The sequence below is a fragment of the Ovis canadensis genome, chromosome 1 (genome assembly GCF_042477335.2).
Source record: "Ovis canadensis isolate MfBH-ARS-UI-01 breed Bighorn chromosome 1, ARS-UI_OviCan_v2, whole genome shotgun sequence".
NCBI lineage: Eukaryota > Metazoa > Chordata > Mammalia > Artiodactyla > Bovidae > Ovis > Ovis canadensis.
Genome location: NC_091245.1, coordinates 91611923 through 91625636, shown reverse-complemented (window position 1 = coordinate 91625636; position 13714 = coordinate 91611923). Strand labels below are relative to the sequence as shown.

General features: G+C 40.1%; 1 protein-coding gene across 2 annotated transcripts in view; it reads right to left on the bottom strand.

Annotated features, from left to right (window-relative positions):
• MAGI3 (membrane associated guanylate kinase, WW and PDZ domain containing 3) overlaps positions 1–13714 on the bottom strand; it is a 241871-nt gene that overhangs the window by 6423 nt on the left and 221734 nt on the right. For both annotated transcript variants that reach the window (XM_069600979.1, XM_069600968.1), the window contains exons 17-19: positions 6097–6199; positions 5234–5360; positions 4213–4356 (exon numbers count right to left, since the gene is read on the bottom strand). In XM_069600979.1, coding sequence (XP_069457080.1) covers positions 4213–4356; positions 5234–5360; positions 6097–6199 — 374 coding nt within the window. The remainder of the gene's footprint in view (positions 1–4212; positions 4357–5233; positions 5361–6096; positions 6200–13714) is intronic.

The window sequence follows — 13714 nt, the reverse complement described above, 5'->3', positions numbered from 1 at the left end:
GTTTAAATTAGGGTAATGGAGAGGAGGCCCTCACAAGGGGGAAAAGTTCTAAACTGGACTATACAAAGCTAAGGATAGAAAAATCACATCTTTGAGAGGGAAATGTAACCATTCTTATAAGTTTGTTACTTAATTTTTTTAATGTGATAAGAATATAAAAAGTGAGGAATACACCTGTTGATTAAAAACTTCAATGTCAGGTTTTTGTATTATTGAAAAATAGAATTGTGGGGGATACAGGAGAGGGGAGAGAGAAATGAAGAGAGGAAAAAATTAGGATAGGAAAAAAAAGTATTCTTTAAAAAGCCACTTTAAGGCCGTCTTTCAATTTTTAAAACATCCACTAAATGTATTAAAATGACAAAATATTTTTAACACATTGCTTACATTATTTTGCAACCCATTAAGAAACTAGATGCCTCCCAAAGAAATTGAGTCCAACGACATGAGCCGTGGCCTGACACGAAGGCCCAGACCCGGCTGCGCGACAGCAGACCTGGGTCCCCTGTGGCTATGACTTAAGCCTCCCTGAGCCTCAGTTTTAATCTGCAAGTGGGGGTGATGCCACCTACCTCACAGTTTCCGTGAGACTAAAACTGATACACGTGGTCTGGAAGATAGCATTCATATTAGCTAAATCTGTTTCTGTTCTATGTTAAATATTCCATCTATTCCCTAATATGAACTTTTTCCATTCGGTTATTTCTCATTTCCTTAGCCCAAAACCTTTTTTACTCTCTCTAAATCTTAATAAGGTTTAAGGACCAGCTGAAGACCCACAAAATTTACAGATCCTCTCAACATCTTTCCATCTGTATCAATAGTTAACATTTTCTTGTTTTAGGGAATTACACTATTAAACTTTATGAAAGAACAAGCAAACAGTGTAAGTCCTGTCTACCCAGTGATAAGTTCTGGGAGTTAAATATTAAAGAAATTCTCTCATCTGGAAATATAAACTGTGCGTTCTATGCTTTCAGCAAATATGTCTGGCACATCTGCTGTCAACGTTCAAGGCACTGCCTCAGGTGCTGCAGGTACGGGAATAATAGGCACAGGATACAAAGCACAGTGTCAGCCTAACAGAAAAGATGCAGGGGAAGAGGAGCCAGGCCAGAGGGGAAGGCAGGCGGGATGCCCAGGTGGCTCCACACGCCAGTGTCAGCTGCAGGTAAACGCACCTCCTCTGGGGAAGTGGTCACCCGAGTAAGCTGTCCTTTACAACAAGGCTCCCGTGATCCTTACACCAAGTCAAGATTTTGATAATTTAGTAGCCAGAAAAGTAATTCTCTGCAAAGCTGACCTATTCGAGTTCAGAATAAACCCAGGCATAGCAGTAATAGCTTGTTTCCTTTTGTTTTCAAATTTCAGAGCTTTTTATATAAAAGCTGATTTAATCATAGAATTCTAAAGCTTCTGTTCATTATAAAGAATAACATGTTTTGGAAGTAGACTTTGAATCCTTGAAGGCCTCCTTGCTTGCCTTTTATTTAGTGAGATTGGTGTATCTGAGGGTTGAAACCAGTATTTCAATTATATCCTAGTTTTTGGCTTAATTGGATCGTGATATTAAACAATGGGAGGTTTTTTTTTTTTTTAACTCCAGATTTAAACAACTAAATGCTTATTTTTAAAAAGGCAGGGAGTTGAAGAAAACCAGAAATAAACATGCCATCCCCATAAACAGTGCCTCAAACTACTGTCAGTAAAACTTGAGAGAAGTGTGCCTGGCCATGTATTTCACATGTAGATCTACGTTTTGCAGGTTAGGAAGCTGAGGTTCAGAGATGCTACCCAACTCTGCACAGCTGTAAGGTGGCAGAACTAGTTTGATCCTTGTCCTGTCTGATTTCCAAACCCATGTTCTCCCCACTTTATTAACTGTCTCTCTAAGAAAGTGAGATGCCAGGGCTTCCCTAGTAGCTAGGACGGTGAAGCAGCCGCTTGCAGTGCAGGAGACCCAGGTTTGATTCCTGGGTCGGAAAGATCCCCTGAAGAAGGAAGTGGCAACTCACTCCAGTATTCTTGCCTGGAGAATTCCATGGACGGAAGGGCCTGGTGGGCTATTAGTCCAGAGTTGCAGAGAGTCAGACACGACTGAGTGACTAACACACAGAAGAAAGTGAACTGTGGTAAGAGCCAGCAGCCCAGCTTTGGCCACACCAAGACTCTGGCCTTCAGCCCTCTCATTGCCATCAACACCCTCCAGCTCTGCTTCTGCTGCTCTGCATTCTCACTCTCCTCGTCTTTTCTTCCTTCTCTAGTTACACTAATGACAGGCCTTATACAGAGTCCTGCCCCAGCCCACCACTCTCCAGATCCTCTCCTTGAGTGAACTCACCCGTGGAAAAGGCGTCAGTTGTCACTTCTGTCTGGGAGATGACAGCCTGGAGCTTCACCTCTGGTACTGACTGCCGGTAAATATTTACACCTGCTTAACTGGCTGGTCCTTCACCGTGACTACAGCTTAGTACATCAGTCTTCAGCAGACTCTTTCTCCCACTGGCCTCCCTGATGGTTTTCTTACAGTGCAGACAGGGTGAAGCCTCTAAGCCATCCTTTGCTCTTTCTTTCCCTTCATCCTTCACTCATATAATACTTGTCAGCCATCTAAACTGGTCTTCTCTTCATTAACAGTTCATCCCACAAGCATCATGTAACTTCCATCCAAAGTATTGGGTCAGCCAAAAAGTTTGCTTGGGTTTTTCTGTGAGATGTCACAAACAAACCAGAACATTCTGGCCAACGCAGTATTACCATCCAAGCTACACTCCCACCACCACGACTGGACGCCTGAATTTAGCTAAGCTATCCCCTCATCCTTCCGGCACTCCCAGAGACTGATTTTATCATCGCATTGCTCTGAAAGGAACTCTTGTGTTAAAAGGCGGTGACTTTCCAGTGTCTTGGGCCTACATATTGGTGACTAATCTGCTTGCATATTCCCACTTTCTTCTACTCCCCTGTGTATTTTCTAAATACACTCGGTGAACTTGACCACTTGCAGTCCCCTGTATACGACGTGGACTTCCTTTTGCTCATTTCTTCAGCCTGGAATGTCTCCTTACTCTCTCCCTATTAAAATCCTCTCAAACTGTCCAAAGCCACCTATTCCGTGAAATTTTCTCTACTTGTACTCACCTTTCTTTGAACTTACAGAAGTCTAGTCCTTTAGAGAAAGGATGGTATCTTGTTTTGGGGGATTACTCTTTCTCCTAACTCACTGAGTAGCATATGTAAATTCTTGGGTAAAGCCAACACTTCATACATGTTTATAAAATGAGTCCTGGGCATGGAGCAGTGATATGGATAATGGGACACCGCAACCACCCAGAAGACTTTTCTGATTGTTACTAGAATGTACCTTCTAATAATCTGTGAGGGAGGGTCATTTGCCTAATCAGCTTACTTAGTTTAAAAAAGAAAAAGGCGGAAAAGAAAAATTCCTCTTTTCCTGATGCCTACCGGTAGTAGAAGGAGGAAGTTCAAAGCTCTTTTGAAGTCACAGAAGGCTTTTAACACAAGAGTTCCCCTCAAGAGCAATACACTGATAAAATCAGTCTCTGGGTGTGTAAGGATGGATGAGGCGATAGGTAGGGGGAAGGTTGTCCAGATTTTAAAATTTTTACTTATAACCTATCTGAATACCAGTGAATTAACTATTTCTTTAAAAATTGAGGCCAGCAAATATCTTCAATGTAAGATTCCTCTAAGTAACAACCGGAGAGGGGAGGAAAATATCATGTTGCAGATCCATTAAACAATCCATCCTGAAATGTCATGAACAAAGGTTCAGAGAGTCCTACAAATGATAATAAGGTCAGAAGAGTCATGCTTGTCAATTTTTGGCTACATCTAGAAGTAGCTAAGAGAGAAAGAAAAATCCTGGGACTCTTGTTTCTTGGAAGAAGTAGATGATTCTTTTTCATCCTGGCTTTCCCAGGATGAAAGCATACTTTATTTATTAATTCCTTTGCCCTTGCATGTTGACTATGTAAGTAAAACTGATTTTTTTCTTACCAAAGTCAAGCTGGTGCAGCCAGCCTAACTGCAGTAGAGAAGAGCACCCTGCAAAGAGGAAATGAAATCACAAGCATCTGCCTTTCAGGTTGTAATGATGGAAAGACTTGCTTCATAGGCTCAAGAGGTTTCTGCATTCCTTTTAATCAACTATTTTCAGAAGAAAAGGGTTGCAGACAGAAGCCTACTCACGTGAATTCTGCCGTCTTTGATGGCAGGACCATCCTCAGCAAGACGAAGGATGAACAGCCCCATGTTGTACTCCTTCCCACCCCTGAGGCTGAATCCAAAGCCCCGGGGGCCCCGCTCCAGCTCCACTGGGTAACAACCAAGGCCCTAGAGAGAGAAGTGTAAGAAAAACAAGTCTGCATGGACTGCTTTATTTACAGTTTGAAGAAGGACTACTTTTATGGCTAGAAGAAATGATTTATACTCTGAATATGCATTTTTATTTTAAAGAATTGAAGTATAGTTAATTTATGATGTTGTTAGTTTCAAGTATACAGTAAAGCGATTCAGTTACGCATACACACACACTTATATAAAACTGTTCTTTCTCAGGTTCCTTACAGTAGGTCCCTGTTTACCTATTTTACATGTAATAGCATGTATATGTTACCTTAAACTCCAAATTTGCCCCCCACTCTCTGCCCCGCTATTTTCTATGTCTGTTTTCTATGTCTGTGGGTCTGTTTTTGTTTTGAAAATAAGTTCATTTGTATCTTTTCTGATTCCACATATAAGTGATCCCATATGATATCAATATGCATTTTTGTATTATAAAGAAGGGATGTAAATAAATACAGCCAAAATAAATTTGAAGGTTACATGTTTTCTCTACTAGTTGGTCAATATACAACAGAACTGAAAATAGAATTTTGGAAAGTATTTCCTTTAAGTAGATTTTGACTAATTTCCCTGAAAAAAGAAAACAACAACAAAAAAACCCCAATCCTACTTTGATTAGCTAAAACACTGCTATTTCTCCGTACTTAACCAAGGGTTCAAATTTTTCCAATAGAAGGTAAACTTCTCTTTCTCTCTCTCCTTTCTCTTGTGGACACTAACAGAATGCCAAACACAAAGTAGGTCCTTAGGAATGATCACATTTGGGAACAAATTCATCTGAACTGATCTTCAGTTAAAATTCATCAGGGTCAGTGACTCAGCAACAGGAAAGACCAGTCTGCACCTGGGGGGAAGCCTCTGGTACCTGACTGTGCCGACCGCCTACGACTGAAATCGTCGCGGTGTCAGGCTGGGCAAGGTGCTTGTGGTCAGACCACGAGTGTCTGTAGGAAATGGAGACGTCTTTTCCAATTTCACCTTCTGTGGCACTTCTACAGGAGAGAGAAATCAAGTCATTCTTAGAACTGAGAAAAAGAAAAGCAGCCTAAACGTAAAGGTAGATCAATTTCCTTTCCTTTAAAAGCTGAACCTTACCATTCTCCCTCTGACAAACTGCTATAAAGACAGACTGTCTGAAGCAGAGAGATGCCAGGCAAAAACTGGCCACTAACTGTAGCATGGCTTAAAGTCTACCAACACCTCCATGCTGGGCTTTTTTGTTTTGTTGTAAGGGTGTCTTAGCACATTTTACATCAAGGAAAACCGCACTCAAGTCACTGAACCGAAGGGCAGATAGGCTGACCTTGTCACAGTGAAAAATGGCTCTTCTGTGGCATTTCTAGAAATTTAGTTTTTGTTTCATGGATAATATTTTCAACAAAAGAAAAAAATAATGCACAACTACTGCTCAGGTAAGTCTGAGAAGACAGTAATCCATGTGAGTCTAGGCTTCTCTTCCAAAACTGGAAGGACCAAGGGCAGCAGAGAAGGGGCTACTGTCACACATTCTAATCCCCACTTGTCAGCAGAATGGATGCTTACCCTGCACCCCGGGCCAAGGCTGGGAAGAGGGAGGAAGGGACAGAGGGATTGGAGGATGGAGGTCTCGTCTTGACCTTACTGGCTGGCTTCTGCATAACTCTGTGGAGATTGGGGTGCATGGGCAGGTAATGAAAAGTGGGGAGACAAGGAGAGAAAAAAACCATAACCTGAGAAGACCAGCCCTACCTGTCCCCAGGTATGTGGTTGGCCTGTGACTGTCCCATAGGCCTGTGCTGCAGGGCTGGGCTTTGCCTGGCGGAGTTTGTTCCTGATGGTGGACCAAGATGCTCTGTTCAAAGGCAAAAATGAGAGAAATAAGAATTTGTACATAAAAATGTGGAGGCCAAGAAGATCTATGAAAGTGAGACAATAACAAGTTCCCAACGGTAGGGACTGTTGTCTGCAACTGAAATGTTATGTCTTTTCCCCTGTGGCTTCTGATGGATGTTTATGGAGAAAACCGGAATCATTCTTACTGCACCCGCTTTCCCTCTTTCACCATTGTTTTGGTCGCCTTTCCACCCAACATGAAAACAGAAGTGAACACAGTCCGTCATTATTATTGAGAGGATGGAGCTCCAGGAACTTGTAACCAATTTATGGGTTTCCCAGGCACACTGCTCATAACTGGTAAACTGCCCTAGGTGACAAAGACAGGTCTTAAGAATGTTGGAACACAGAGGCCAGTCTGGAAACCACACACATATCCTTAACCTGCAGCTTCAATATAGCAGTAGTCATTTCACCTGACTCTAGAGTCAGAGACAAACTTAGAAAATCATCCTGAGTGTTGACAAATGTTTATAAAGATTTTACTGATTCTGTTTTGTCAGAGCACAAATGAAATGGAAAAAAGAAACATTTGTTTCTGTATCCTCAACAGCTCCAGAACTCCTGTTGTTCCTTAACAGATTTCATAACTAAGCTGAGTAACTGCTTGCATCTAGAATTAGATGCCAATTCATGGGAGATGACAGTTAAAAGACACTCTTCAGGTTGTTCAACTTGCATTTTTAAAGCTGAAACTTTCTAATGTTTTATCGCACCAAAATTTCAATTCATAGGCTAAAGTATCAGAGAGAAAAAGACTTCCCTGGTGGCTCAGTGGGTAAGAACCCACCTCCCAATGCAGAGGACAAGGGTTTGACCCCTGGTCTGAGATGCCGCGGGGCAGCTGAGCCCCTTGTACCACTATTACTGAAGCCTGTGCACCCAGAAGCCTGTGCTCTTCGACAACAGAAGCCACAGCAATGAGAAGCCGGGCACCGCAACTGGAGAGTAGCCCTTGCTTGTAGCAACTAGAGAAAGCCTGCACAACACAGTGAAGACTCAATGCAGTCAAAAGTAACAGGAATTTTTAAGAGAACACAGATTAATGATCAAGACCACGAACTTTAGAGCAAGACTGATGGGGTTTAAGCCAGATCCCATCATTTGCTAGCTGTGTGTTCTTGAACACATTAACTTCTCTGTGCTTCTAATCATCTCATCTATAAAAAGGAATTACAGCTACCTCATAGGGTTATTAAGTTACTATATGCTAGATCAGCGCCTGGTATATTACTATAAAAATGCTTCTATTAAAATGATCATATGGCTATCATCATAATCGTCAAAATGATGTGGGCTCTGTTTCTCTCAAGATGCACACTCTGAAATACTGACCTAACTTCAGCAAAAATGTCCCATGTAGGGGCCATTTTTAGGTCAGAATCTGTAGAAACTGATAAAATCTGAATCTCAGAATATAATGAAAGCAGAAAGGCTGATGTGGAAGACAAGGAATATGAATGGTTAGGAAGCAGTTTCTACAGAGAAAACTGGGGCTTCAGGGTCACTAAGTGCGCTGCTCTTTTATGGCTTGGATTAAGTTGTTTCTCTTCAAAGTTCTTGGGACTAAAAACATAGATAAATAATTTATTCTTATTTAAGAACTTCTTGTAACTGAAAGCACTCTGAAAACACAGGCCAGAGTATAAATAGTGGTGGGAGGACAGTGATGGTATCTGGCTAAACTGTGGCAGCCCGGGAGGGTTTCTGATGCTCTGACTCTGCCTGCTGGGCTTGTGTGTCTACATGCGTTTCAACACCATGTACCAGATGTACAGGTGGAGGCCCAACTTTGCAGCACTCATCCAGAGGGTTGTCTTTTCTCTTTAAAGTGAAATGATCCAGGGAGAGTGGAACATGAATTCTTTTAATTTTAATTTTTGGCAGGGGTGTGACCTGGAAACTTGTCTGTTGTGCGTTTATTCACTGTCATGAATTTAATTTCCCTAATTACCTTAACAAATTACACTGGCCTCCTCAGCCCCCAGTCTCATCTTTATTCTGCCTCCTGGACTCCAGTCCCGGCACAGACACTGAAAAACGCCACGGCCTCGCTTGGGGACCTACGGCGACGTTTATTGCTCCTAAGGTACTATCCAAACCTGTCACCTGGCACTCCTGGCTTCCCAGTTCATCACCTGTTCAAAAATGTCATGTCCTCTGTGAAATCTTACCTGGCTCCCTATGCCCACTTTTCGTAGCAGTTACCACATTATGTCAGAGTTGGGTCAAAAACCTGTCTCCTCTGCTAGACTGTGGACTCCATGACTGCAGGAATCACCCTCATTCACATTTTCCTGTGTCCATTAAAAAGTCCAGAAGTCCTTTCACCCTTTGCTTACTGGGTATGTCAATTTCTAGTTACCTGTCTCTAAACTTGAGTACTATTATAGAGTTGAATTTTGTCATCGTAAATTCATGGCTACTATCGAGGCGATAGAATCTGCTGGGAAATATTACATCTATCAGTGAGATGACTGAAAGATAACTGTACCTCTGTATTAATTAGTCCAAGTTTCTAATTTTTTTGGCTTCACTATCTTGCTAGAGGAATGGGTATGTAACTTCAGAGCAGGACAGTATAAATTCTGATCAATTTCAAATTTTCCTCTACCTTCTCCTAAGGATAAGAGACATCACTTCTAGGCAAAAAGCACCACAAATTGATGCTTACTCTTACATGTTGTTTTTTGCTATCCTCTTCAAGATTAAATAAACTTTCTATCATTAATATTTCTTTTAATTTTTAGTCCTTCAAACCATCCTATATAACATCTCCAATATATGTGTAAAAGATATTCTACTTCTCAAAGTTAAATATTTATTCCACGGTATCAAACAGGCCTATGTTTTCACTGAATTTTATCTGAAAATTCTTCAAATAGTAAAGCAATGGGTTAAGAACATCTTTACCTCAATGAGAATTAAACTTTTTCTAGAGTTTCTACATGTACCTACTTAAGAAGAAGTGTATTCAGAGGGCTTCTCAGGTGGATAAACACAAAATTCCACAGTTAAAACTATAGCAACAAACATCATAATATACTGGCAATCATTTTACCAAGAATAAATAAGAACCTTATGAGAGAAGGTTCTTATGTGTATATGTGCCCGCACGTGTGTGTGTGTGTGTGTGTGTGTGTGTAGAAGAACCTTAGGAGAGGTTCTTATATGTATGTATGTATATGTACACACAAATTCTTAAAAATTATATATTAAAATTATATATATATAATATACATATAGATAATAATAAACCAGCAGAATAGGATAGAGAGCACGTTTAAAGAGGAAGTTAACATACAGAAGAGATGGCTCCACAAATCAATGAGGAAGTACTACTGTCTAATAGCTGGCACTAGAAAAACTGGCTCACTCTAAGAATGAAAAATAAAACTGGATCCTTCCTAAAACTATATATAAAGTTAGGCTCCAGATGGATTAAAGACCTAAATGCAAAATTAGGAATCTAATAGATGATAATGTAAGAGAAAGTCTCTGTGCTATGGGGTGCGGAGCAATACCTTATTTTAAGCAAAACTTCAAAAGCATAAGCCATGAAGTAGAAATTGACTGATTTGGTGACATCTAAATTAAGAATCTGTATAATAAAGGGAGCCATAGTTAACGTTAACATACAGATGACTGGAAAAGGGATTTGTACTTTCTAAAACTAAAGTTGGCTAATGCCCATCTAATTCATAAGGAATCTCTACATGCCAACAAGAAAAAGACAGCAACTCCACAAGAAAAATAAGTAAAGATTCTGAAGAGGCAATCCACAAGAAGAAAAACAGATGCTCAAATTCATGGGTAAGCAGAGAAATGCCAATTATCTACCAATGAAGTAACACTCTCCATACTCTACCCTAGCCAACTTGAAAGCTGGATAAGGCCAAGTATTGGAGGAAGGGCTGTGAAGATAAGGAGCCCTCAGTGTTCTGTTGGTGGAAACGCAGATGCCGCAGTTACAGAAGATAAGCTGATAGTGCAGTACCTGGTCAAAGTCAGCAATTTCTTTGATCAACTTCAGTCAAATAAATTCTCACACAGTTTTATAAAATAGACATATGAAAGTGTATGAGGATAGCTGGTGATAATGCGGAGCCGGAGACAATGTGGATGTGGCTGTCTATTGGGGGGTAGGCAAGTAATGAGTGGTAAACAGACAGTATGGAAAGTGGTCAAGCAGTTGAAAGCAATCGAAATGTTTACCCAGCAACCTGGATACATCCTGAAGGCACATAATGCTCTGATAACAAAAGAACAAGCGACCAGAGAAAAGATCAATGAATTTAGACTACATCAACGTTAAACTTCTGTGCATCCGCAGACAATATCAAGAAAGTGAAAAGATAAGCCACAAAATGGGAGAAGAGACTTGCAAACCACATATAAGGATCTAAAATCAGAATATAAGCCTCATAATTCAACAATAAAAGAAACAACCCAATTAAAAATGAGCAAAGAATTTGAATAGACATTTCTCTGAAGAAAGATATGTAAGTGACCAACAGCACATGAAAAGACAATCTCATTAGTCACTGGGGAAATACAAATCAATACTACTACTACTACTACTACTACTACTACTTCACACTCACTAGAATGGCTTACACACACACACACACACACACAAGAAAATGGTGAGGATGTGGAGAAATTGGAAGCTTCATACATTACTGGTAGGATTACAAAACAATGCAGGTTTTGGGGAAAACAGGTTGGTAGTTCCTCAAAAGGCTAAGGATGAGTTACTATATGACCTAACAATTCTACACCTAGGTATATACCCAAGAAAAATGAAAACATATATCTGTACAAAATCCTGTACGCCATCATTCACAGCAGCATTTTTCACAATAGGAAAAAACCCAAGTGTCTATCAAATAATGAATAAATAAGCAAAATGTATATACACATAATGGGATATTATTCTTTAGTCATAAAAAGGACATGGGTGTGTATGTTAGTCACTGAGTCATGTCCAACTCTTTGCAACCCCATGGACTCTAGCCTGCCAGGCTCCTCTGTCCATGGGATTCTCCAGGCAAGAATCCTGAGTGGGCAGCCATTTCCTTCTCCAGGGAATCCTCCTGATCCAGGGATTGAACCCATGTCTCCTGCGCTGCAGGCAGATTCTTTACTGTCTGAACCATAGGGAAGCCCAGAACGGGCATGCTACATACAACCCAGATGAACCATGAAGACATTTTGCTAGGTGAAACAAGCCAGACACAAAAGGTCACATAGTATATAATTCCATTTACATGAAATGTCTAGCAAATCCTTAGAGAAAGAAGTAGTGGTTTCTTAAAAGGGTGATAAAATGTTCTGGAATTGGTGGTGACGTTTGCACAACCTTATGAAAATACTAAAAACCACTGGTATAGTTTAAAAATAATGAATTTTATAGTACATGAATTATGTTTCGTTTAAAAAGAAAAAAGATACAACAAGTAAATGCCATGTAAGATCCTTCATTGGATCCTGTAACAATTAAGTGACAAAAGAGAAGAAAGCACATGGTTCTGAGGGGGGGAAACAAAAACCCAGCCTAAAATCTATAATACAGTGTCATTTATACAAATCAAAAATAAATGCGCACACACAAAAACAGGTACTTTAAAAGACATAAAAAGAGGCACATAAAACACACTGGCATAACTGCCAGTGGGAAAGGTGGGAGAGATAGAGTGGAGAATGAGGACAAGCGAGAACAAACAGGAACAAACGGAAGACACAGAATGACTACCAGAACCGTTCTGACCTCGTCCTTGGAAACTGGTGCCTTGGGTTCACCATTAAAAATGAAACGAACAAGAACCGGCACAACGTCAGAAATCAACTTCGATAAAAGAATACATTTTAAATATTTCTTCAAGCAAGAACAAGCAGGTCTAGTCAGTTTAAGATGATGAGAAGGAGCCGCTGTGAGGAAGAGCGGGCAGTGTCGTGGGAATGCCACAAGCCAGAGGGAGTCCTGAGTATGTTTGAGGGTTTTACACCATACATGACATTTGACTTGGGAACTTGGCAAAATAAGCACAAATACTGAATTGTATCTAGCAAAGGGGGGAAAAGAAGATGAAGGAAACAAGTTCCATCTTTCCAGGTAGTTGTCTTTTATCAATTTATAGTGAATGGCTATGGAGAGTCGGGGAGAGGTAACACATGGGAAGGAACGAAGCTCTGAGGTATTGATCTGAATGTGTGATTTCTAAGAACAGCTGGTGAGTTATAGATATGCATCTGACTCTTTAGTGCAGTTAATAGACTTTATATGGACTACAAAGAGAAAACTGGACCGCTTACAAACGCCATGAATGGGATTTTACGGACAGAAGGGACACTTCTATTTTTTCTTAGTAAGAGATTCTGAATGTTCCCATAGTTTAGTAAAACTTACAGAGAATAATGGAATAAGGTGTAATCACTGAAATGTGATTTTACATGTCAAACGTGATTGTATATTTTAAGAGCCTACACCTACATTTGAAATACACCTTAAAGCATGGATCTCCACCCTTCTAATTTTCCTAAATTTTGACTGGTATTACATAAGAAGTCTTAAGATTTCCCAGTACACAGGTTTAGAAGTATCAGGACCAGAATGTCAAAGTTAATCTTTTTTTTTTTGCGGCATGTTGAGGCTTGTGAGATCTTAGTTCCTGACCAGGCACTGAGCACACGCCCACGGCACTGACAGTACAGAGTCCTCACCGATGCACTGCCAGGGGATCCCAAATTAACTTTCAAAAGAAACATGACTGAGTACTTTTGGACAACCTTTTAGAGAAAACACCATCAACATTAAAGGGTAATTTTGAAAAAAAAAAAAAACTAATATCATTCAGCAGTAGAAAGACCACTTTTTTCTCTATCTCGGCTACTTAAAGTGTGGTCTGTTAGTCAGCAATAAGATGTGTACTGATACTGAGAGTAAAAATTTAAAAAAATTTGTAACAAATTGACAGAACAATGTTCTCATTTTAATTATTTACTTTTTATTATATTTTACAAAAATGCTGGTCTATGATGAACTGGGAAAAAACCACTGATGCTTCTATATGTGGTTTGAGAAATACTGATCTATACTACTGCTGATTCCACTACTTCTAGCAGTTTCTATCACTACTGCATGCCAAGCATGGTGATATAAATGCACCACATACATCATTCTCAGAACAACTCTGAAATGTCATTTCCTGCGGCACTGACGCCTGCTTTTCTTTGTGGGTCACAGAACAAATTTAAGGCTAAAAAGCAGGCTATAGAGATCATGGTAAAGAAACTAAGATAAATCTTACCAGATTCATATTAACAATAAGCTTCATTCAAAAATTTTTATTGAGCACAAACTATGTGGCTAACACAGTTCTGGCTCTTGGGATTTAGCACCAACTATGATAAAATCTTCACAATAAACTGTGGAAAATTCTGAAAGAGATGGGAATACCAGACCATCTGACCT